This window comes from Dromiciops gliroides, chromosome X, assembly GCF_019393635.1.
Source record: "Dromiciops gliroides isolate mDroGli1 chromosome X, mDroGli1.pri, whole genome shotgun sequence".
NCBI lineage: Eukaryota > Metazoa > Chordata > Mammalia > Microbiotheria > Microbiotheriidae > Dromiciops > Dromiciops gliroides.
In genome coordinates this window covers 5,381,496-5,406,181 of record NC_057867.1, presented here as the reverse complement: position 1 = coordinate 5,406,181, position 24,686 = coordinate 5,381,496, and the positions used below count along the sequence as shown (strand labels likewise).

At 46.9% G+C, this 24,686-nt stretch overlaps 2 protein-coding genes across 2 annotated transcripts in view; both read left to right on the top strand.

Annotated features, from left to right (window-relative positions):
• The window catches only part of LOC122733534 (zinc finger protein OZF-like), a 5,967-nt gene extending 382 nt beyond the window's left edge, over positions 1–5,585 (top strand). Inside the window, exon 2 of the mRNA XM_043973982.1 lies at positions 374–5,585. Coding sequence (XP_043829917.1) covers positions 374–1,695 — 1,322 coding nt within the window. The 3' untranslated portion in view covers positions 1,696–5,585. The remainder of the gene's footprint in view (positions 1–373) is intronic.
• Positions 5,586–5,806: 221 nt separating this feature from the next.
• LOC122733418 (zinc finger protein 501-like) lies at positions 5,807–22,862 on the top strand. Its single transcript, XM_043973791.1, has 3 exons — positions 5,807–5,882; positions 16,706–16,946; positions 20,327–22,862. Exon 3 carries the CDS (start codon positions 20,374–20,376, stop codon positions 21,967–21,969), a length of 1,596 nt encoding a protein of 531 aa, XP_043829726.1. The 5' UTR covers positions 5,807–5,882; positions 16,706–16,946; positions 20,327–20,373; the 3' UTR covers positions 21,970–22,862.
• The last annotated feature ends 1,824 nt before the right edge of the window (positions 22,863–24,686 follow it).

Sequence of the window (24,686 nt, the reverse complement as noted above, 5' to 3'; positions counted from 1 at the left end):
CCTAGTGGGACCCTCCCCATGTGTCGGGTACCCATTGCTCAGGATATAACAGGAGAGTCTTTTTTAATGTTCTTAACATTCATTATGGACTCTAGCCTTTCTGATGCTGTTGTTCCACTTCTAGGAGAATTTGGATAAGGGAGGCAGTGGTATAGTGATAGAATGGGAAGGGAAGGCTCAGTGCCACTGTTTGTTTCTGTAGCAGTGAACTGGCTACAGAAGTGGCTGGCTACAGGCAGTGATGTCCTGTGTCCTTCCCAGCCTGTACTCCTCATTGGCCTTCATTAAATTGTGTGATCCTACTCCTGAACTTTCTCATCAGTGGATCCCTTTCACACAGTGGAGATTTGTGTTTTTCTATTTATCATTTCAGATTCTAAGAACGAAACTGAAAACAGAGTGTCTGTTTCAAGACAGGAAGCTTCCAAAGTAGAATCACAAGGGATACCATTGGTAGGTGTCCAAGGGGCCATTTCCCAGGACTCCCAATCTGAAGAAACGTGTGGATTGGGGGGCAGCGTAGAGGTACAACAGGAAAAGCCAGAAGGGGAAAGACTGGAAGGCTCAGATAAGGAAGAGAAAGATCTTGGCAGCGGGACAACCTGCACAAGTGAGCAGCCAGTAGAAAAGGAATGTGATAAAAGCTCCAATCCTGTTCCACAAGAGACAGGTCCTGCAGGGGAGAGAGCCCAGAGATGTAATTTGCATGAGCATGGCTGCAGGCTGAATGCTGACTATGGAAGTCAATCGAAACCCCACTGTGGAGACAAACCTCATAAGTGTGACCAGTGTGGCAAAGCTTTTAGGAGGAGCTCCAACCTTCTTCAGCACCAGAAGATTCATAGTGGAGAGAAGCCCTATAAATGTAATGAATGTGGCAAAGCCTTCAGTCGTAGCACGACCCTCATTCATCATCAGACAATTCACAGTGGAGAGAAACCTTATGAATGTAACGAATGTGGCAAAGCCTTTATGGCAAGTTCTGCACTTATCCGCCATCAGACGATTCACAGCGGAGAGAGACCCTACGAATGTACCGAGTGTGGCAAAGCCTTCAGCCGCAATTCCATCCTTCTCGAACATAAAAGGATTCACAGCGGAGAGAAACCATACGAATGTAATGAATGTGGCAAAGCCTGCCGTGGGAGTTCCAAACTTATCGAACACCAGAGAATTCACACTGGAGTGAAACCCTATGAATGTAATGAATGCGGAAAGACTTTCAGTCAGAACTCACACCTTACTCAGCATCAAAGAATCCATACTGGAGTGAAGCCTTATCAGTGCAGTGAGTGTGGCAAAGCCTTTAGGCAGATAGCCACTTTTATTAACCATCAGAGAATTCACAGTGGAGAGAAGCCCTACGAGTGCAATGTGTGTGGCAAAGTCTTCAGGGTGAGGTCTGATCTCATTCGACATCAGAGAATTCACAGTGGAGAGAGGCGCTATGAATGTAACGAGTGTGAGAAAACCTTCAGTCAGAGCTCATGCCTTATTCAGCACAGGAGGACTCATAGTGGGGAGAAACTTTACGAATGTAATGAGTGTGGGAAAAATTTTAGTCGCAGCTCAAACCTCATTCAGCATCAGCGGATTCACAGCGGAGAGAAGCCTTATGAATGCAGTGAATGTGGCAAAGCCTTCAGCAGGAGCTCAAACCTTATTCAGCATCAGATGATGCATACTAGGGTATAAGGAATACAGGAAAGACTTGTGGGATGTAGAGAAAGATGAGCCCTCTTGGCAAGTTACCAGATCTTCATGGACCTCAGCTCAGCTCTCTGTAAAAGGGACTTGGACTACGTCATTGATGAGCTCTCTCTCTTTGCAGCCTGCCCTCCTAACGTTGCGGCCTCATACGTGCACTCTGTCCCATTGCTGGCTCAGTGACTTGACTTGAGAGCCGGGCTAGTTTAGTGGGAAGAGCACTGAACCTGGACTTAGAAGACTTAGCACCAAGTCTCAGCACCTCCTCTGAGCCTGTTTTCTCCATTGCAATGGGGAGAATAACACTTGTTACCTACCTCACAGGGTTGTTGTGAGGAAAGCCCTTTGGAACCCTTAGAGGACTCTAGCAATGAGGACCACTAGTGTGGCCCCATGGGAATAAGCTAATAAGGGTCTCTTCTCTTAGTACAAGAAAGTGATGGATTGAGGGAAACCCTCTGTGGCAGCACTGCCAAAGATAATCTATTACTGGACAAAAGGGAAGGTAAAATCCCAATACGAGAAGCAATGTGGTCTGGTGGAAAGAGCCCTAGGTATGGCTGCCAACCTGGGATGTCTGGGAACCTTTGTGACCATGGGCAAATCTCCTCCCCTCCCTGAGCCTTGGTTTCCTTTTCTGTAAGATGGAAGCATTAGTACTTGCCCCAGTTACCTCCCATGGGTTATTGTGAGGGGGGTGCTTTGTAAGCCTTCAATTGCCAGAGAAGAGAAACTCCTATATTGATAATCAGGAAGGCTGGGATTTAAACCCTTGACTCCAAATCCAGGGCACTTGCCCCTGAACCATACTGTGGGAAGGCTTTCGATGCCATCGAGTTTAGCAAATATGGAACCACTGAAGCTCCTTGTGTGAGGGGGAGGGGAGGGGGTGTCACATGGTTGGATCTGCACTTTACAAAGATCACTTTGGCAGCTGAGTGATGGATTGGAGTGGGGAGAGAGACTAGAGGCAGGCCCTCGGCCCCCCCACCCCAGGTATTGCCATTGTGTGTGTGTGTGTGTGTATGGGGGGGTGATGAGAGCCTGCACCAGGGGGTGGCCAGTTGTGAGAAGTACTGTATAAGCAGAATCAGTAGGACTTGGGAAATGATTGAGTGGGGGGTGGGGGTGAGGGAGAGGTTGACAGGTTTGAATTATGGTGAATAAAAGGAGGCCTGGCACCCCAGACAGAATTTGTAGGGAAATCAGGAAATGGAGAAGAGGGCACAGGGAGATCAGGAGCTCCATTTTGGACATGTCAAGTTTGAGGGATGCCCATTGCTTTCCAATAGAACTAGAATGTAAGTGTCAATAATCAATAGACATTAAGCACCTACTATGTGCCAAGCACTGTGCTAAGTGCTGAGGCCACAAATAAGAAAAAGAAAGACAGTCTTTGCCCTGGAGGAGCTTAAAATCGAAGGGGGAAGACAATATGCAAGAGGAAGCTGAAAAGGTCGGGGAAGAGCAGCAGCCACCACAGGGTACCTGGCATGGTGGGTACCAGGGGGCGTGACTGACACTCATAGGAGTCAAAACCAGGCAGAGCAGCTGATGGAAAATGAAGAGTTTAGGAGGGGCAGAGCCCCATGATACTGTCACTATGGGAGCCTCAGTTTCTCATCTATAAAATAGGGACAGTAATCTTGTCCCCAAGGGGCTCCTATTTTTCCAGGTGATCTCTGAGAGAAAGCCCGGGGGCATCTTACGGAATTGGAGATTGAGCTAAGTCTTGAAGGAAGTCATAGACTAGGGAAAGCAGAAGGGAGGAGGGAAGGCACTCCAGGAATGGGCTACAGCCAGTGAAAAGGCAACAATTGGACAGTTCGAGGAAGGTAGTAAAATATAAGGAGACTGGAAAGGGAGAAAGTGGCCTGGCTATGAAGGGCTTTTAATAACAAACATGATTTCTTATTTGGTCCTAAAGGTAATATGGAGACACTGGCATTTATTGAATAGGGGAGTGGCCTGGTCAGACCTGTACTTCGGGGAAATCGTTTTGGCAGCTATGTGCAGGATGAGGTTTGAAGTGGGGAGAGACTTGCAGCAGAGACACCAACTAGGAGGGAAGTATGAGTTGAGGTCCTCAGTTGAGGGTTTGGAGAATGAGAAGCTTGAGAGGAAATGTAAAGGTTTGGAATAACTGCTGTAGGGAGAGGAGAGGCAATTGGTCAGGGAGGTGTCAAAGGATTTCCTTGCTGATGGAGCTCAGTTGACTGTGACCACCACAGCATCAGCAAAGTACAGCAAAGAGGAGCACGTTGTTTGAGCACAACAGCCATATAGTAGTGACAGTGCAAGTCTTTTACACCCATTTACCTGACACTCATCCCAAAACCTCCAAGCTGGAAGGGACCTTAGGGTCAAGTGCAATCTAAACTTGAGCCGGACTCTCCTCTCCAGCCTCCCCTAGAAGTGGGGGGCACTGGAGTGGAGTACAGAGAAGCTGCTCACACACTGTTCCCCATGGCCTCCATTACCTCAGTTAGAAAATGAGGGGCTTAGATTAGATGATCTTTTAGATCCCCCCTCTGCCTTGAAGTCTCTGAGCCTCCGAATGCCCATCCTGCTTGTGGGCACCTCGGCTTTCTCTTTGCAGTGTCAGTAGCAGAGCTGGCAGTTGCTCCAAGGTCTTGAATCCAAATCTCATGAAGAGCACTATGAGAGATGTCCCAGGAGGGATAGGAGCCATTGCTTCCTGGGGGAGATAGCACTGGAGTTGGGCTTTAGAAACAAAATGGCTCCACATGTGTGGCTGTTCATCTTTGTGGCCCACCTTGGGTTCCACAAGTAATAGGCCTATGATTCTAGAGCTAGAAGAAAGCCTAGGGATCATCTAGGCCAACCCCCTTATTAGAGGCAGAAACTTTGATGTAGCACAGAAGCAGCACTTGCCCAAAGTCACACAGTGAATTTGTAGATTTAGAAACTAGCTGGAAGGGACTTGAGAATTCCTAGTTCTGTCTCTTTCCATCGATCTTTTCCAAAGTCAGGATTCGCACTGGAGCCTTCCAGCTCCTAGTATGCTTGCACTAGCCCTTATTGCCTACTCTGATGTTTATAGAGGGATTCCTGGAGGGAGGAGGAACCTACCTACCCACCCCCTCCTGTGGCCAGAGGCTGGCTGACTAGTGTGTGATAGGACTCCACACTTGCCCAACCAGCCACTTGGCCAATAGGAATTTGTTTTGCTTGACTATGCATATTTCTTACAAGGGTTGTTTTTTGTTTTTGTTTTTTTGTTTTGTTTTTGGTGAGGGAGGGGGAAGGGGATTGAAAAAAAATTACAAAAATAATACTTGGGGAGTCAGGAGACCTGGGTTTAAATCCTGACTTTAACCTCTTGCCTTTTTTCCCTTCTTGGGAGCAAGGCTTTTGCCTGCCTATCTTCTTGGATCCTCCATGACTAACAGTGCTGTGCAAATAGCAAATGTTTAGTATGTGTCTGCTGGCAGCTGGGTGGATGGAGTGCTGACCTAGGCCTCAGGAAGACCCATGTTTGGATCTAGCCTTAGACACTTACTAGCTGTATGACCCTAAGCAAGTCACTTAACCTCAGCCTTAGTTTCCTCATATGTAAAATGGGGATAGTTGGGAGGATCAACTGCGATAATATACGTAAAGTGCTTTATATAACGTTAGCTATTATTGTTATATTATATTATAATTATTGTTATTATTCTTGAATGGTCTCTGGATGGACGAGTGGCTTCATCTCTGAGCCTCAGACACTCTCACAAATGGGGATAATACCTGTAGTACCTACCTCAGGTTTGTTATGAGACTCCAATGAGAAAGCGTCCGATTAAGCACCTTGATGCCTTAAAATATCATAGAAATGTAAGCTATTCTTATTTTAATAAATGTCATTGATGCTCCTCGGGTTTTGATGGTGCACTCATTTCCCAACCTGCCCCGCCCAACCAGCCAGGGGATGGCCCCGAGGCCACATCTGGCGCTTGGGCCCCTCCCCAGCCGCCCAGCCCGCTCCTCCATTGTGGTCCAGAACCCTGGAGCCCCGGTCCAGGAGGAGGGCGGGGGCGAGCGCGCCCGAGCACCATCGAGACGCCCGGTCCTCCGCGCGTCCTAGAGCGGCGGCGGAAGCTCCCCCGCCAGGGGCCGGAGGCTGCTCGCCCCGCCGGCGCCATCGCGTCCTCTCCCGGGGCTCGGCTCGGGTGAGTGGCTGCCCGGGGAGGGGGGTTCTTCGGGGGGTCGTACCGGGCTGGGTCTCGAGCGCGCGGATCGCTCGACCGCTTGGGCCGCTCTCCCCGGCCCTGGGTCTCGGAGCGGCTTCCTTCGCGCCTGCCCCGCCTCTCGGCCCGGCCCCTCCCTCTCGTACGCTGTCGTGCATGCGCGCGCGCACGCGCACGCGCCGGGTGCTGCGGCCCGAGGGCCTCAGCTGGGAGAGCTCCGCCATCGCGGGGCGGGGATTGAGGTGGAATGTGGGTGGGAGCGCGGCGGCCGCAGTCGGGCTGGGGGCCTTCGGGAGGGCCCCCGCCCTCGCATCCCCCCGCCGTGCCCGGCCTCCTCCTCTGGCACCATAGCTGAGCAGGGGAGGGGAGGAGCCCGCCTCAAGTCCCTCCCCCCCCAGCCCAGCCTCCATTCAGCCCCCAGAAGGCTTTTGCTACAGTAAACGTCCAGCCATGTCACTCCCCTCCCTCCACCCCCCCAGTAAAGTCTAGTGCCCCCCATTGCCTCCAGGGTCAAGTGCCAAGTCCTCTGTTGGGCATTCAGAGCCCTTGATAACCTGCCCTTTCCTACCTTTCCAATCTTATACCTTACACGACGGACCTTGGATCTTCCAGCCAAACTGCCCATTGTCTCACCCTGCTGCCCCCATCCGACACCCCTCCCCTATCATCCCTCCTGACCTCCACCTACATTGAGGCCTTTTCTGATGGCTCCTTCTGCCCTCTGCCCAGGATAACTCTGTATATATTTTGTATTTTCTCATCTGTGTGTCATATGTGGGCCTTGCAGTTAGCAACTCTTTGGGCCTTTGAATTCTGGGAATATTGCAGTCACTACTTTAGCATAATACTTGGCCTGTTCATAAATGCTAGTTGATTGATTGCTGGAGTCCCACCCTGACTCAATTTATCTAGGAGGAAAGAAGCCAGGGACAGAGGTAAGATTTAAACCCAGCTGCTCGTATCAGCTTAGGGTAGTGGCAAGAGTGTAGGATTTGAAGTGTTAGGACCTGGATATAAATTAGATAAGGCCCATAAGGTTACCCTGTGGCCAGGTGTCTGTTTCTTTGTAAAATGAGGTAGTTGCACTAGATGACCTCATATCTTTTCTAACTTTCAATCTATGAATCTTGGAAGGAAATGGGAGCTTAGAGAATTCTGTCCAGACAAGTCCAGGCCCTTCACTTTATAGAGGGTAAAACCTTGCGCCCAAACTTTCTAACTCTCAGACATGGTGAATGTTAGAGGTGGAAGGAACATCAGATCTAGTCTGATGACCCTCATTTGAGAGAGGGAGTTAGGCAGAGAATCATGTCAGGACCAGAACTTGCACAACTTCTCAGCAGTGAGTGGCAGAGGCTTCACACTTAGGAAATCTTGGGAAGACAAAAGGAGGTCAGAGACCATGAAGTGAGGAAACAGGCCCAGAGAGGGAAAGGACTTGCTCAAGATTACATAGCCCCCTCATTTACAAATAGAAAAAAACTGAGGCCCTTAGTGTTTATAAATCATAGAATCCAAATTATTTATTTATTATTATATTATTTATTTTTCCATTATCTTTAGGAACAGGACTTAATAAAATGATATTTATGCCTTCTTGACCTTGCAGCTAAGTAGCACAATGCACAGAGTGCCAGGTCTGGAGTTGGGAAGACCTGAGTTCAAATGTGGCCTCGGACATTTACTAGCTGTGTGACCATGGGCAAGTCACTTGACCCTGTTTACCTGTTTCCTCATCAATAAAATGAGCTGGAGAAGGAAATGGCAAGCCACTCCAGCATCTTTGCCAAAAAAAAACCCTAAAAGGGGTTGTATGGGACAGTTTCTTCAGTTTACCCAAATAATTCAAGGAGACTACCAAGTCAAGCAGAGACAGATTTATTTCATTCTCATGAGAATGGGCAAGAGATGAGGAGCACGCTGATGAGCTCATGAGTTGGCTTTTTATGGAAGTTTTGAGGGGGCAGTCCCCTCATGCACAGAGTGAGCTCACAATCTAACATCCAATCCTGTCTCACCCAGTATGCGTGTTCAGCGCGTGATCATGGTATAGATGCATGATCAGCTATGTCCGAGAGCTGGGGGGAAGGGGAGGGGGAAAGGGTAAAACCACTCCACCCATGTAAGGAGGGGGCAAGGGGCAAGAAGGGAGAAGAGATGGTACCAGGATCTGGTACCAGGAGCTAGGGCTTAGGAACACAAGAAGGGAGAGGTAGTATCAGGATGGGTCTGCGCTAACAGGGGACAGCTCTCCTGCTTGACCACAGAGCAAGGCGGGAGGGGGGGGGTGCTAGCAACAGGATGGAATATGAATAGAATGATCTAACAATAACAGGGACTGGGGGCTTTGGAATGCAAGCAGGGAGGGAAGGATGGTACCAGTGTACACCAAGTTCAGCAAAGCAAGATAAGTGATTGCTACAATATTCTGTTGTTAGCAATGGGACAAAACATGGACAGAATGATCTGGTAATAAGCTTCAGAGTCTAAAGTGACCCCAGCCCACCATATCCCACTCAGGGTCACAAAGAGTTGGATGTTTCTTGAAAACAACTGAACAAAAACCTTATAGAACCAACCTTCACAGCCAAATATTGCATTTTTCCAGTGCCTGCCTCCCTCGATGTCCCTTCTGTTCTCCTTTGTCCATTGAGCCCTCTAATTGTTTATTTACTTCCAAGTTCTGTTATTTCACCAGTGATGGCAAACCTTCTGTAACTTAGTTGATGATCTCATGCACTGCTGTGAACCAGAGAATTTGTCTCCCAGCTTTCTGGAGATAACCCTTCTGAGACTTACCTATGCTGCTCCTCCAATAACAGACAGACTGTGTTTGGTTCTATACTTGATGTTGGGAGCTGGTCATAGCCTTTGAGATTTGGGGGTCGGGGCAGCTAGGTGGCGCAGTGGATAAAGCACTGGCCCTGGATTCAGGAGGATCTGAGTTCAAATCCATCTCAGACACTTGACACTTGACATTTACTAGCCGTGTGACCCTGGACAAGTCACTTAACCCTCATTGCCTCACCAAAAAAAAAATTCCAAAAACAAAACAAAAAAAGGGGGCAGCTAAGTGGCACAGTGGATAGAGCAGTGGCTCTGTATTCAGGAGGACCTGAGTTCAAATCCGGCCTTAGATATGGGCAAGTCACTTAACCCCAATTGCCTCACCCAAAAAAAGAAAGAAAAGCAGAGATTTGGGGGTTACCTGTACCCCATGGTGCAGCAGCATTTAGGTTTGATTACTTAGAGATTGCTCTTTTTGTACTGTAGCTGGTGTCACTGGAAAGTTAGCAAGGATGTGCAGACTTGTGTTTGTAGCCAGACTGACTCCAGCTGTGTGTGAAAGACCATGAGTAAGTCATACTGTCTGGGTTCCAGTCTCGAAGTCTATTAAATGGGGATTACATGAGTTGATGCAAAGTGTATACAAAGTACTGTATACAAGGAAGTATTGTATACAAAATATACAAGGAAGTACTATATACAAAATAACAGCAATATTGTAAGATGATCTGCTGCAAATGACAATTCCTTTTTCTTTTTTTTAGTTCCTTTTTCTAAAGTTTTTTTGTCTGCTATGTTTTGCATGACTGCACGTATATAACTTAGATTGAATTGCTTGAGTTCTTAAGGGGGGGATACAGAGGAAGGAAGGAAGAGAATTTGGAACACAAAGTTTTAAAATCAATGTTACAATTTGTTTCTACATGTCAGGTGGGGAAAAATTCTAAAGAAACATAAATAAATAGATGGTAAAAAAGAATAAGAAAAATAAGAACAATGAAGAGAAGCACTGGAAATCTGGAAATATATGTAAAGATGCTAAAAGATGGTAGACTAGGAAATGGAGAAAACCTTGAATATATAAAATAAACCACTCTTTATATAAGTATGACAGAGGTAACCCCTCCAAAAAATAACATTAAAACCTAATAATGAGAGACTGATTTCTACAATATAGCCATTCTCAAACTTCTTGGTCTCTGAATCTTTACATCGTTAAACATTATTGAGAATCTTCTCAAAGAGCTTTGGTTCTTATGGGTTTTTTTCATGGTTTTTTTTTTTTTGGTGAGGCAATTGGGGTTAAGTGACTTGCCCAGGGTCACACAGCTAGTAAGTGTGTAAAGTGTCTGAGGCCGGATTTGAACTCAGGTCCTCCTGAATCCAGGGCCGGTGCTCTATCCACTGTGCCACCTAGCTGCCCCTTCTTACGGGTTTTAATCTATCAATATTTATTGTTTTTGAAATCAAAATGTTTTAGTATTAAAACTTCACCACCTACCTCAGTGGGCTAATCGTTGCTAAGTTCTGCCACAAACAGTCCCTGCCCTGAAGGAGCTCATCATCTAATAGGGGAGACAGCATGCCAACAACTATGTGCTGATAAGATACAGACAGGGCCAGTGGGAAGTGACCTCAGAAGGAAGGCCCTAGGAGTCCAGTGGGGGCAACAGGGAAAGGCTTTCTGCAGAAGGGAGGGATTTAAGATGGGGCGAGGCTGGTCACGAGGAAACTGTTCAATGTTATAGTGCTCCAGCATTGGGAGATTGTTATTTCCTATTAGGCCTTGACTGGGGAAGGGATTTTTCCAAGGTTACAGAGCAAGTGGATGCCGGTGTCAGAAACAGGCCTCATGACCTCCAGCTCAGGGATCTTTCCCTTTAGATTTTGCTGTGTCTGCTCCATTGATTCCTTGAGCGAAAACTGCCCAACAGGCCTCACTTTTTCCTTTGCCAGTGGCCTTGTTTCTAGAACCTGTTCACTATGGGTACCACTTGGGCAGGCTGAGCATGGAGAGATAGGGTGCAAGATGCAGGAGTTTGGGGAGTGTCTCTATATCCCCATTCTTTCTGTAAAACAGATGAGACCCCATCAGGAACTTAGGACACTTAGGGGCAATGCCCTGAGTTCTAGTGCCAGCTTTTCCATTAACTTACTGTATGATCCCTTCACTGGGTCTCAGTTTTCCCTTCCAATTCAAGTATTCTGTGATTCCAGTAGACACCAATCATTCCCCAGGACCCTAGGTGCTCTATAAATACCTGAGGCTTTCAGATTGGAGCAGAGGAAAGGGCCCTGGGCTTTGGGGGGAGAGGAGCCAGAAAACTCTCTTGTAGTGCAGGTCCTGCCATCTAACTCTGCTGTTTGCCCTTGGACTAATCACTGTCTCCTTTCTGTCTATAAAGTGAAAGGGTCTGAGCAAATTGCTGAGCCCTCACTACATGTAAAAACCTACAGCTGACAGTGGGGATACAGAGATGAAAAAACCATAGGTCCTGCCCGCCGAGAGTTTCCATTCTGGCGAGGGTTACAATGTGCCCACAGCTAAGCAGGATAGGAGATAGAATGTGATAGGTGCAAAGGACAGAGCCAAACAGAGCTCTGCGGAATGGAAGGAGATGTTGCTTCTAGCTGCTCAGGTCAGGGATATGATCTCCAAGATTCCTTCTGGCTGTCCCCACTACCTTTTCTTTCTTTTTTTTTTTTTTTGCGGGGCAATGAGGGTTAAGTGACTTGCCCAAGGTCACACAGCTAATCGTCAAGTGTCTGAGGCTGGATTTAAACTCAGGTCCTCCTGAATCCAGGGCTGGTGCTCTATCCACTTCGTCACCTAGCTTCCCCCCCCCCCACCTTTTCTTCTATGACCAAGAAGGGACAGTCTTTGTTGTTTTGCCTATAATCCATGCTGCTGGTGTGGGACTAGAGGCCAGGAGTTTGGAGTTGCAAAAGGGCTATCTCACTAAACCAGGCACCAGTATATGATGAAGCCCCGAGATGGGGGGGGTGGGGAAGGAGCCAGGCTGCCTAAGGAAGGTAAGTGCTCAAGAATGGAGCAAGTTAAAGCTCCCATGCCAGTCAGCAATGGGGTGAGGCCAGAGTGGCTGCTGCACTTCAGACCTTAGTGTTATTCAAGGATGGACCCATGGATCTCAGACCTTACTCAGTCTACTACATTGTCCCCAAAGTAATATGGATCCACAGGTGACATCGAGTGAGACATCCTCCAGGAAGGGTCAGAGGAAAAGGGACTGCTGAGGGGTTATTACGGTAGCTATTTGACAACTTCATAAGAATAGAGGTCAGCTTTCTTCCCAGGGCATGTATCTAGCATGAGACCAAGAATCTAGCAAGACTTGTCAAACTTTATGTCTACTACCTAGTTCTGGTGATTCACATGGGCACAAAAGATACTCCCATAAGGAATTGAGAAAGCATTGCTAAGGATTGTGAAATCTTGGGCAAGAAACTGAAGACTTTAGGGATGCAGGTGGTTTTTTTCCATCACTACTGCTGATTGAAGGTAAAGTTTTCAGAAGAGTAAGGCAGTTTGGGGAAGTGAACAGTTGGTTAAAAAAGATGGTGTCTGAGAACAATTTGCATTTCTAGGCCACAGCTGAAAATATATGAATGTTGAGCTATTGGCTAATGCTCAGAATGAGCTGACAAGTAAACTTGTTTTTTCATCCTTCATTTTCTGTTTTTTTCTTTTCTTTTCTTTTTTTTTGGTGAGGCAGTTGGGCTTAAGTGACTTGCCCAGAGTCACACAGCTAGTAAGTGTCAAGTGTCTGAGGCCGGATTTGAACTCAGATGCTCCTGAATCCAGGGCCGGTGCTTTATCCACTGCACCACCTAGCTGCCCCTTATCCTTCATTTTCTTTTTTTTTTTTTGGTGGAGAAATGAGGGTTAAGTGACTTGCCCAGGGTCACACAGCTAGTTAAGTATCAAGTGTCTGAGACTGGATTTGAACTCAGGTCCTCTCATCCTTCATTTTCTAAATTTTGTTTTGTTTTTTTGCTTTTTTGCAGGGCAGTGAGGGTTAAGTGACTTGCCCAGGGTCACACAACTGTTACTACTACTACTGACTACTTACGTGTCAAATGTCTGAGGTCGGATTTGAACTCAGGCCCTCTTGAATGCAGGGCTAGTGCTTTATCCACTGTGCCACCTAGCTGCCCCTCATCCTTCATTTTCTTTTTTTTATATTATTATTTTTTTTTTGCGGGGCAATGGGGGTTAAGTGACTTGCCCAGGGTCACACAGCTAGTAAGTGTCAAGTGTCTGAGGCCAGATTTGAACTCAGGTCCTCCTGAATCCAGGGCCAGTGCTTTAACCACTGTGCCATCTAGCTGCCCCTAAAAATTTTTTTTTGGGTGGGGCAATGGGGGACTTGCCCAAGGTCACACAGCTAGTAAGTGTCAAGTGTCTGAGGCCAGATTTGAACTCAGGTACTCCTGAATCCAGGGCCGGTGCTTTATCCACTGTGCCACCTAGCCGCCCCCTCATCCTTCATTTTCAAAGAGGACCAATGACATCAGGAGGGTGATGTTGTGACTTGCAGGTGAATTGGATTTAAGTGAGGGCTAGCTGTACAAAGTCATCAGCCTCACTGTCTCTTCCAGAGTCATTGAAGTCCAGTGGCAAGACATAAGTCAAGAGGACTGAGACAACAGAAGAGTTGTGGGTCCTTTTTTGTAGTTATCTGATCAGTCCACTAACCTTATGAAAAGATGAGGCTGATCAATAGACCAGGGGAATTCTGTAGAAATGTTTGACATCGATTTAGCAGAGCACTTGGCAAAGGCTCTCATGGAAAACCGTGGGCTAGCAAATAGTATGTTCAGGCTCAGTGTTCACTCCTCTGGGGAGAGTCTACCTGAGGCGCCAAGCTGTTTCCAAGTTTTATCAGGAACTTGACTTAAGCGTAGTTCTCATGTTTGTCAGATTTGTGTATGATACCGAACTGGGAGAAATAACAAACACTGTGGATGGACTCGAGATTTGGGCTAACCAATAAGATGAATTTTGATAACTCTGGGTGAGAAAATGTCCTCTTGCAATGGAGTCTCAGAGCACTGAGAGATGGTGATGTGTTCATTCAGCCAGAGGTGTGGTATCCAAGACTGCACTTGGACTTCAGCCATTCTGACTGGGTGGGGGGGGGGGGGTTGGCCCTCTATCTACTGGGCTTCTCCAAGATGAAATTCAGTAGGGATAAATGTAGATTCTTATGCTGGGCTTCCAAAAAAATCGCCTTAACAAGTACCAGATGGGCGTGCATGCCTGTATGTGTGTGTGTGGTGGGGGGGGGGGTTGCCATATAGCAGTTGATCTGAAAAACATCTGGGAGTTTTAATGAACACAACCTGAGTGTGACTGCAGTGCTCTTGGGCTGCCTTAAGAGGCATATTGTGCAGGACTGGGGAGGAGAGGAGGGACTTTGATGAACTCCAGAGGATCACAATCAAGTTGGGAAAGTGTTTCCAAATCATGGTATATGGGGACTGGCTAAGAAACCTGGGAGGTTTGGCTCGAAGTAGAGAGTTGGGGGCAGGGAGCTAGTTGTCTTCACATATTGGAGGGGCTGTCATGTGAAAGAGGGCTTCCCCTTATTCTCCTTGGCCTAGAGGGTGGAACCGGGAGGAGCAATGGGGCTGGGGGCTGGGGGCTGGGAGATGCTTCAAAACAGATGTCAGGAACACTTCCTAACAGAGCTTGCCAGAAATGCAGGGATGGCCTCTGGAAGTAGGCAGTTCTCCATCCTTGGGGATCTCCAGAAAAATCTTCTATGACTACTTTTTGTAGAAGGAAATTTTGTTCAGATTTGGGTATGGGTGGGACTAAGTTAATGCCTAAAGTGCCTTCCAAATTTAAGATTCTGGGATTCTGGGAGAATTATGGAGGGTGTGGTCTCTCTGGAGGACATCTATTAAGTGCCTACTATGTGCCAGGCACTGTGCTAAGCCTGGGATACAAAGAAAGGCAAGAGACCAGTCCCTGGCCTCGATAAGCTCACAATCCAGTGGGGGAGATAAGAAGTAAACAATGAGGTACAAACAAGATAAAGACAGGATAAATTGGAGATAATTTTAGAGGGATTGGGCCAGCTAGGTGGCATATTGGATAGAGCACTGGGCTTGGAATGAGTTCAAATCTGGCCTTAGACACTTACCAGTTGTGTGACCTGGGTGAATCACTTCACCCTGTTGGCCTCAGTTTTCTCATCTGTAAAATGAACTGGAGAAGGAAATGGCAAGCCACTCCATCATCTTTGCCAAGAAAACCCCAAATGGAGTCACAGAAAGTTAGACACAACTGAAAAATGAGTGAGCAACAACAGTCTTAGAGAAAAATCACTAGAATGAATAGGGGATTAGGAAAGGTTTCTTGCAGAAGATGGGATTGTGAGCTAGGACTTGAAGAAATCCAGGGAAGCCAACAGACAAAGATGCGGAGGGAGTACAGTCCAAGACTAGGGCACAACCGGGAAGCCAGTGTCACTGAACTGAAGAGTATGTGTGGAGGAGTGAGCTATAAGAATACTGGAAAGGGAGGAGGAGGCAGGGCATGCAGGGTTTTAAAAGCCAATCAGAGGGGCGGCTAGGTGGCGCAGTGGATAAAGAACTGGCCTTGGATTCAGGAGTACCTGAGTTCAAATCCGGCCTCAGACACTTGACTTACTAGCTGTGTGACCCTGGGCAAGTCAGTTAACCCCCATTGCCCAGCCAAAAAAAAAAAAAATTAAAAAAAAAAAAAGCCAATCAGAAGACTTGATATTGGATTCTGGAGGTGCTAGGGAGCCCCTGCAGTTTATTGAATGGGGGGGTGGAGGGTGACATAGACCTGCCCTTTGGGAAGATCACTTTAATGGCTGAGGACTAGAGGCAGGAAGACTGCTCAGGGAGGCTGCTACAATAATGTAGGTGAAAGGCAGTGAGGGCCTGAAATAAGGTGGGAGCTGAGGGGGTGAACAGAGCTAGGCAGACGTGGGAGACTTTGGCGGGGTTTTTTTGTGCCAGTACAGCCTCCACTGAAGCAGATCTCAACCCTTCTACAACTTGGTGGAAGGACCCAAGAGGGGCTGTAGCCCAAGAACTCAACACTCACTTAATCAACAGGCATCTGTAAAGTGCCTACTATGTACCAGGTGCTGTTCTGGGTGCTGGGGAGACAACTTGTACATACACCGGTATACACAGCACCCATCCAAGTTAACTGGAGTGGGGGGGGCAGGGAGGGGCTCCTGAAGAAAGAAGGCAGGAACTTAGTTGAGCCCTGAAAGAAGCCAGGAGAGCTATGGGGCTGAAGTGAGGGGGAATGGCATGCCAGGCATGGGGGAACATCCAGTGCAAAGGTATGGGAAGGGGAAATGGAGGGTCATGTGTGAGGAACAGCCAGGAGGCCAGATACAGACCTTAGCTGACCTGAACAACTAAGATAAGGCACTGTAGGGCAAATGTAGCCCTACATGCTCATGAGCCATTTGGAAACAGTAGTGGGGTTCTTGGGTATTCCTCTTTAAAGAATTACATTGAACACGATCCAATTAGAATAAAATAGTCTTTTATTTGGATGTGTAGAGAAAGTGACTAAGAGGGAAGTCTTCCCTCAAGGGGAGGAGATCTCTTCAAGACATCTTGCTTCCCCAACAGAAGAAAGGCAAAAGCTTTTATAGAGGATGATGAGGGCACAGACAGGGTGACCACCCGACTGTGGGTAGTTCCCTTTGGGGGTGGAGAAAGCTTGAATGAGAGGTAGTGATCCTGACTTCTCTGTCCCCCAGTGCTGATCAGGTAGCAGCCACACCTAGGGGGCTTATCTCCCTTACTTGTTGGGTGTGGCTAGTTGGCCAGTTTAAACTTTAATAGTCCCTTAATTCCTCCATATGCCCCAAGCCCATATCAAACCCATCTGATGGGTCTCATTTTGTTCCCAAGATCCAGTGCTGGAGGGATCCCCTCTGTGGCCCGCTTTGTGATGTTCTCTGACTCTGACAACAGGCTTTTACCCTTCCCTTCAGAACCCTGGAGCCACGACCACACTATGATGAAGCACTGGGGGACTTTGATGGTGGAATACGTCATGAGCCCCCCGAAAAGCTAAGTGTTCTTGTTAACACTCCTCTGTCCCACTGCCTTTTTGGCCAAATTCCCAGGTTCCGAATGGCACCTGACACCCTGTTCTGGTGTGAGAAGAAATGTTCTGAATCTGGGACCTTCAGGAGAATGAGAACAAGGGAGTCCTGAGAGGCCCCTGCTCAGGTGAGTCAGAGAAAAAGTTCCAGGAGGTGGAGAAGGCAGTGATAACCCAGATATGTGTGTGTGTGTGTGTGTGTGTGTGTGTGTGGCAGGGGGAGAAATGACTGAATGAATCAAAACCTTTCTTAGGTACTTCTTCTGCACCAGACACTGCACCAAATGCTGAGAAGACAAATACAAGCAAGTGTGAGAAAATAATAATTAATAATGGATTCTAGGGGAGACCCCAAGATCAATTTCAGTCCTTTCTCTCCCCCAGTCCAGAAAGGTCAGCCTGGGATGAGCCCAAGGAACCAAGAAAAACCAAGACTCTTTTGTCCAGCTCACTGAAGAACCACACCCAGATGCTGGACTTCACCTTTGCCCTTCAGTGAGGGGCTTTTGCATACTCTTTCTCTGATCTTATCTGTAGGGTTTATTTTCATTTAGACCACCCTCAAGTCATGTCAATCAATGGAACTGATGATGCTAACCAATGAACTGTGATCAATGTATAAGGACCTGCCTCTATTTAAAGAGGATCAAATCCTTGGCCATGTATGTCACTGCTCCCTCTCTCTCTGTCTCTCACTGTCTCTCGCTCTCTCTCTCTCTGTCTCTTGCTCTCTCTCTCTCTCTCTCTCTCTCTGTCTCTCTCTCTCTCTCTCTCTGTCTCTCGCTCTCTCTCTCTCTCTCTGTCTCTGTCTCTCGCTCTCTCTCTCTCTGTCTCTGTCTGTCTGTCTGTCTCTCTCTCTCTCTCTCTCTTTCCCCCTCTCTCCCCCTCTCTCCCCTCCCTTTCCCCTTCTCTTTATCTGCTTTCTTGGCTTGGAACACTTTCTCTTGGTGTTCGCTCCTCCTCTTAGGACCACGAGAAGTTAGGGAGACATGGGGTTAATACTTTACTGATATATATTAATCAATAACAAATGCTTACTGCCCAAATTGGTATAATAACCATTAATATATAAATAACAATAAATCGATTTATAAAGTACAGTAGTAGCAATCATTTTAAACAACACACAAGGCCACCCCTGCCCTCCTAGAACTTCCTTTCCAGTGGGAGAAAACAATACATATAGGAAGCTGGGGCAGGTCTGGGGTCCATGAATATGATGACATAGTTTGGGGAAAGCTGGGAATTGGTGTGGTGTCTTGTTTTGGGGAAAGAGCCAGGAAAAGGTCACCAAACAGAGCCCAGTGCTCTAGGAGCAGGAGGAGGGAGCATGGTTTGGCCATGGGCCTCAAGTAGCCTCCCTAGTTCTGCATGAGACAAGGTGAAAGGCCCCCTCTCCAGGCTTGTGCTTTATTCAATAGGCATCAAGGTTGACTGAAGTTCATGCTAGTAATAACCACCATGGGGCAGGGGAAGAGAACAACTAAGGGAGGTGAGATCCTGTGGCAAAGGGTAGCCCCAAAGGCCTTTCCCCCTCCCAAAGAAAGATCTGTCTCCCTTCAAGAACCAGTTGTGCAGAGCAGGGATACAACGATGGAAATACCCATCTATCATGTGAGGGCTCAGAGGAAGATCATGAGTTCAGTTTTTGACATCTCCAGGACATTCAGTTTGAGATGCTCTTTAGGAGAGGACAGCAGAGAGGCTAGGACTGGAGAAGTGGTAGATCGAGGCTGATGACACCTTGACCCCCTTCACCCATGCTCCCTTCCAGTTATACCGCTGCAGCTCATACCCACTATTCCTTCTCTCTTCTCTGTCTTGGCATTCTCTCTCTCTCTCTCTCTCTCTCTCTCTCTCTCTCTCTCTCTCTGTCTCTCTGTCTCTCTCTCTCTCTCTGTCTCTCTTCCTCCCCCTCTCCTCCCTTCCTCTCTCTCTGCCTTCTCCTCCTCCTCCTCCTTCTCTCTCTCTCTCTCTCTCTCTCTCTCTCTCTCTGTCTCTCTTCCTCCCCCTCTCCTCCCTTCCTCTCTCTCTGCCTTCTCCTCCTCCTCCTCCTTCTCTCTCTCTCTCTCTCTCTCTCTCTCTCTCTCTCTCTCTCTCTCTCTCTCTCTCTCGTAGGCCATTTCTAATTCCCCCAGTTCTTAGTGCTCTGTTCTCTCCACAACTGCTCTGTGATAACACTGATCATGTAGAGACCCTCATTTGGGCTAATAGAATAAAATCACAGAGCTAGAAGCGACCTCCGAGGTCAGTGGAACCGGCTACAACATTTAGCCTTCCCTTGAATACCTCCAGTGGTGGAAACCAACCTGTTTTTCATTTCTGCTCATTGCTCCTGGTGTTTGGCCTGGGGCTGATGTGGGCAATTAGGGTCAAACTGACGGTGAGTCCTCCCAAAAGAATGACAAGACTCAGTGACTCAGTTTCCCAAGATTTATTGCAATACTGTGAGTGAACACAGGGAGAGACCCAGAAAAGTGGAAATAGGGAAAGAAAAGATAGTTATATTTATAGTATGGATTAATTGATTAGCAGTCTCATTATAATACTCTCCACTTTAGGGAGGTACAGGGGAGGGTCTATCCTAATGAGGGGGCTTAAGCCAACCCCTGAGGCAGGTACCTTTTTCCATGGAGGTGTGTTTTGGGGGTTTACAAGTCATAAGGTGAGTCTGGGGACACATTTGGCCTTTTCTGTGCATGTCTCTTTCTGGTTCCCGTGCTTAGTTTCAAAATATCTTCATTTATCATTTATTTCTAGTTTGATTTTCTATAGCCTGTCAGTATATCATTGTTATCGCTATGGTCTTTTTGACCTGGTTCTTTATGTTCTTGTTATGAGTACTGATTAATGTGGGTATGCAAGAAACTAGGCCCTGACTTATATTAATGAAGAAGTTATCCATTAACTGAGATCTGAATCCCTTTTTTTTTTTTTTTGGTTGGGCAATGAGGGTTAAGTGACTTGCCCGAGGTCACACAGCTGGTAAGTGTTAAGTGTCTGAGGTCGGATTTGAACCCAGGTACTCCTGACTCCAGGGCCAGTGCTCTATCCACTGTGCCACCTAGCTGCCCCCTCTGAATCCCTTTTTAGGGTTCATATCTGAATTAGAGCTTGGGTCTTAGGTTTTTCTGATAACCCCTTTTTGCCTCCTACATCAGGGCCATTCAGAAGACATCTTCCATGGAACAGCTACCAGGCCCTTGGGGTATCTCCTCTGAACGGAATAGCCCCAGGTTCTTTCTACCAATGCTCATAAAATGTGAATTCCAGCTCCATTTGAGCCTGGTTGCTTTCTTTGTCATCCTTGCAAAGTGCTGTGGGGATCAAAGAAGAGAGCCATTCTATCCAGTTGAGAGGATAAGAAAGGTCTTCATGGGCTGGGAGGACTAAGAAGGGGTAGCAGGCAAGACCTGGGGGATCTAGACACTCTTATTAGTGTGACCTGGCCCCTTGATTCTCCTAACCAAAAAGCTGAGGTCATTTTGGTTTTTGTTTGACATTGCAGGTGCCAGCACTAAGATAGAGAACAAGAAGTCTGCTGCAAAGCAGAAGATGTGTGCAGGATTTGATGCACATACAACTATGCTGGCAGGACTTCCAAGAGCCATTCCCCATGACCCTAACTTGAGGGAAAACTCTGCATGTGAGGGCAGCTCAGAGAGCCTGATGGAAAGCCTAGCAGGCACAAGCATAGAGGAGAGAGAGGGAAATCAGGTGACCGCTGGTCAGAAAGCTTGGAGGGGCAACAATGATCCAAGCTTAAAAACTGAGCTGACAATTCAGAGAGATGCTTTGGAAGAGAAAGCTCATACTTGCGATCCATGCGACCCAAGCTTTAAACAAAATGCCGAATTTAGAAAAAATCAGAGACTCCCAAGTGTGAAGAAAGCCTATGAATGTAAAGAGTGTGGAAAAACCTTCCGAGGGCGATCCAGCCTTATTGACCATCTTAGAATTCACAGTGGAGAGAAACCCTATGTGTGTCTTGAATGTGGGAAGGCCTTCATGCAAAATTCAAGCTTTATTAACCATCGGAGAATTCACACCGGAGAGAGACCCTACAAATGTAATGAATGTGGCAAAGCCTTCCGGCAAAGATCCAGTTTTATTAATCACAAGAGAATCCATAGTGGAGAGAAGCCCTATGAATGTAATGAATGTGGGAAGACTTTTAGGGGAAGCTCAGACCTTATCAAACATCGTAGAATTCATAGTGGAGAGAAGCCCTATGAATGTAGTGAATGTGGCAAAGCCTTCCGAGGTAGCTCAGCCCTTCTGGAACATCAGAGAATTCACAGAGGAGAAAAACCCTACAAATGTCATGAATGTGGCAAAGCTTTTAGGTGGAGTTCATACCTTATTCAGCATCAGAGAATTCACAGTGGGGAGAAACCCTATAAGTGCTTTGAATGTGGAAAAGACTTTAGGGGGAGATCTCACCTGATTCGACACCAGAGAATTCATACAGGAGAAAAGCCCTATGGATGTAATGAATGTGAAAAAGCCTTCAGGGCTAGTTCAGATCTAATTCAACATCAGAGAATTCACAGTGGAGAGAAACCTTATGAGTGCCATGAATGTGGAAAAGCATTCAGATTGATTTCAACCTTTATCAACCACCAGAGAATACACAGTGGAGAAAAGCCCTATGAGTGCATCAAATGTGGGAAGGCTTTCAGAAGGAATGCGTACCTGATTCGGCATCAGAGAATTCATATGGAAGGAAAACCATATGGTTGTCATGAATGTGGAAGAGCTTTCAGAGGGAGCTCAGCCCTGATTGAGCATGAAAGAATTCACAGAGGAGAGAAACCCCATGAGTGTCCCGAATGTGGGAAAGCCTTTAGGGCAAGCTCAGTTCTTATGGACCATCAGAGAATTCATAGTGGGGAGAAACCTTATGCATGTCATGAATGTGGGAAGGCCTTTAGGTGGAGTTCAGATCTTATTCAACATCAGAGAATTCATAGTGGGGAGAAACCTTATAAATGTAATGAGTGTGAGAAAGCCTTTAGGAGAAGCTCTGACCTCATTAAGCACCAGAGAATTCATAGCGGAGAAAAGCCTTTTGAATGTAATGCCTGTGGAAAAGCTTTTAGTGGGAGTTCAAACCTTATTAGACATCAAAGAATTCATATTCGAGAATAATCCCATCAACTAAATGAATAGAGATGAGGACCAAACTTCTGATTTCAGTGGTATAGGGAACTCCCAGGTGAGTAAACTCCTTCTGCTGAAACAGAATAACACCTCTGCAATTTACTAAATCTTAGAGGGTTGCCTAAAGGACTAAGAGATTAATCAGTTTACCCAAGGTCACAGTCAGGATGTTCGAGAAGGTCTTCCAGCTCTCCACACAAATATACATTGTGAGTTATTCCATCAGATATGTGGCTTTTTTACATTTGGAGTCGGGAAGACAACTTGAAATCATGACTTACTAGCTGTGTGGTCCTGGGCAAGGCATTTCACTCCTGTCAGCCTCAGTTTCCTCATCTACAAAATGAGGGTGTTAGATTTGACGGCCGCTAAGCCTATGATCCTATTGTATTAGAATCCATTCAATAAAGAAACATTTGTTAACCATCTAACATTTACTGAACAGTTCTAGACACGAGAGATTCTAAAATAGGATGTGGCACTTACATGATAGCGGGGAGATACGGCATATAACAGGGAACTGTAATACATGATGACCTCAGTTTTAGCCACTAAGGAATGGGTGTGTGTGGGTGTGCGTGTGTGAGTGAGTGAATAAGTGACTATAGGAGCTCATTTAACCTACTAAGGTATGGGAGGGTCATGCATCAGTAGAAGAGGGTCAGGAAAAATGGCATGAGGAATGTTTGTGTAGTTGAAGTTCCAATGGGTGGGAGAAGTATGAAGCAAGCATGGCCTCCCAGTTTAGAGATGAGTTGGCATCTGAGCCTTGGGAGACCTAGAAAAGCTCCCTGGGTGCTGGACCAACGTCTTTGTAACCTTTCTGTGTGTCTCTTAACTGTATAAGAAAAGAATGCTCAATAAAAACTGTTGAGTTCTCACATTCCTGGTATTCTCAGATTCCTCGGAATCTTTTTCTGGATTAGCTGTGCTCAGTGACTTGGTTAACATGCTTAACTCAAAAGCCTGTTCTCTGTTTGTCAGTGGGTGAATGGGTGAATAGAGTTCCCTAACTTCTCTCTGCAGAGTACCATCCTTGAAATGAGAGGCTAATAACAACAGTCTCCATTTCTCTGACACTTAAGAGGCTTATAATACAGGCAGCTTGTTCAAGACATAAAGGGTAGATTGAGAGAAATCTTGTGTCAGCCACTTGTGAGCTGTGCGACCTTTGGTAAGACAACCTCTCTGAGTCTCAGTTTCCTACCTATCTCATAGGCTTGGTTGTGAGCCACTAATGAGATAACATGTCAAATATTTTGCAAGCTTTACACCAAGGCCTCGCCGTTGCCTCAGGGAAGTATAGTAACTTGTCTAAAAAGGGCAAGGAGCTCTTTCTGTTACACTTCTGGCCATTCCTGGCTTGCTCCTTGGCAGCAATAGCAAATCAATCCTGGTGCATATTCTTTCTTTATTTAAAATTTTCCCCAAGTTACATGTATAAAGAAATTGTCATGTCGATTTTTTAAAACTTTGTGTTCCAAATTCTCTTCCTCTTCCCTCCCTCCCCCCTTAAGAACTCAATCCAATATAAGTTATACCATGTAATAGCATATCAATCAACAAACATCTATTATGGGGGAGCAGGTCTGGGAGGGAGGGGATTTGACCCTTAGGGGAGCTGGGACTTTTGCCCTGCTGGTGGGGCATCCAGTTTCCTCAGTTGGACCACAAGGGGTTGGGTTGGATGGACTACTTGATCTTAGGCACAGCTGCTCCTGAGGAACTCCCAAGACCACTGAGATGGGCTGGCGGCTGGTCCTCCAAGGCATCCTAGAGCTGCATACTGGAAATACCCTCTAGGACCCTCCGGATGCTTCTGCTAAATGAGGCCTTGTAGGCCTGATAGGTGAGGCTGTTCTTGCTGTGCCGGACCCCTTCCCAGGGCCCTCTCACCTGCTTCCCCCCCCCCAATTCCCCAAGGGGTCCAGAGCTCTTGGCTTGGGAACCATGAAAACGGAATCTTAGGTGGAGAATAGGAAGGCACCATGGACACCCTTGAGTCCCACTCCATTCCCGCCCCCACCCCCCTTTTTTTAACCAAGGAGCGAATTGAGGAAGCTCAGAGAGGGGAAGGGACTGGCCCCAGGTCTCCCAGCCATTCACTATAGGAGAGGCAGTCATGGGTTCTAGATCTATCACACTGTTCTTTATTCCTACTGCCCCTTGGGGCAGCTGCATGGCCCTGAAGTAGGCAGAGCACAGGGCCTGGAGTCAGAAGGACCTGAGTTCAAATCCAGCCTCTGACACTAGTTGTCTGACCCTGGGAAAATCACTTGACCCTGTTTGCTTCAGTTATTTCATCTGTAAAATGAGCTGGAATTAGCAAACCACTCCAGTATCTTTGCTGAGAAAACCCCAAAAGGGGTCACAAAGAGTCAGACACAAGTGAATAACAGCCTCAGTTTCCTCCTCAAGGAAAATACTAGCTTTGCCACTCCAAAATATAGCTACTGCTGGTACAATCCACTTCACTCTTACCCTCCTGAGAGGGGACCAGGCAAAGGAGTCCTGGACCAAGAGTCCAGAGACCCGGGTTCAAATCTTCTTGCTCTAGACGGACAGCGGAGCCTCTCTAAGGAAATCCAGCATTTATCATGTGCCCAATTAGAGATACAAAGGCACAGGTAAAACAGGAACTTGCAATAGGTCCACTTATTAAGGGCTTATGCTATGTCCCAAGGACTACACCAAGCTGGGAATAA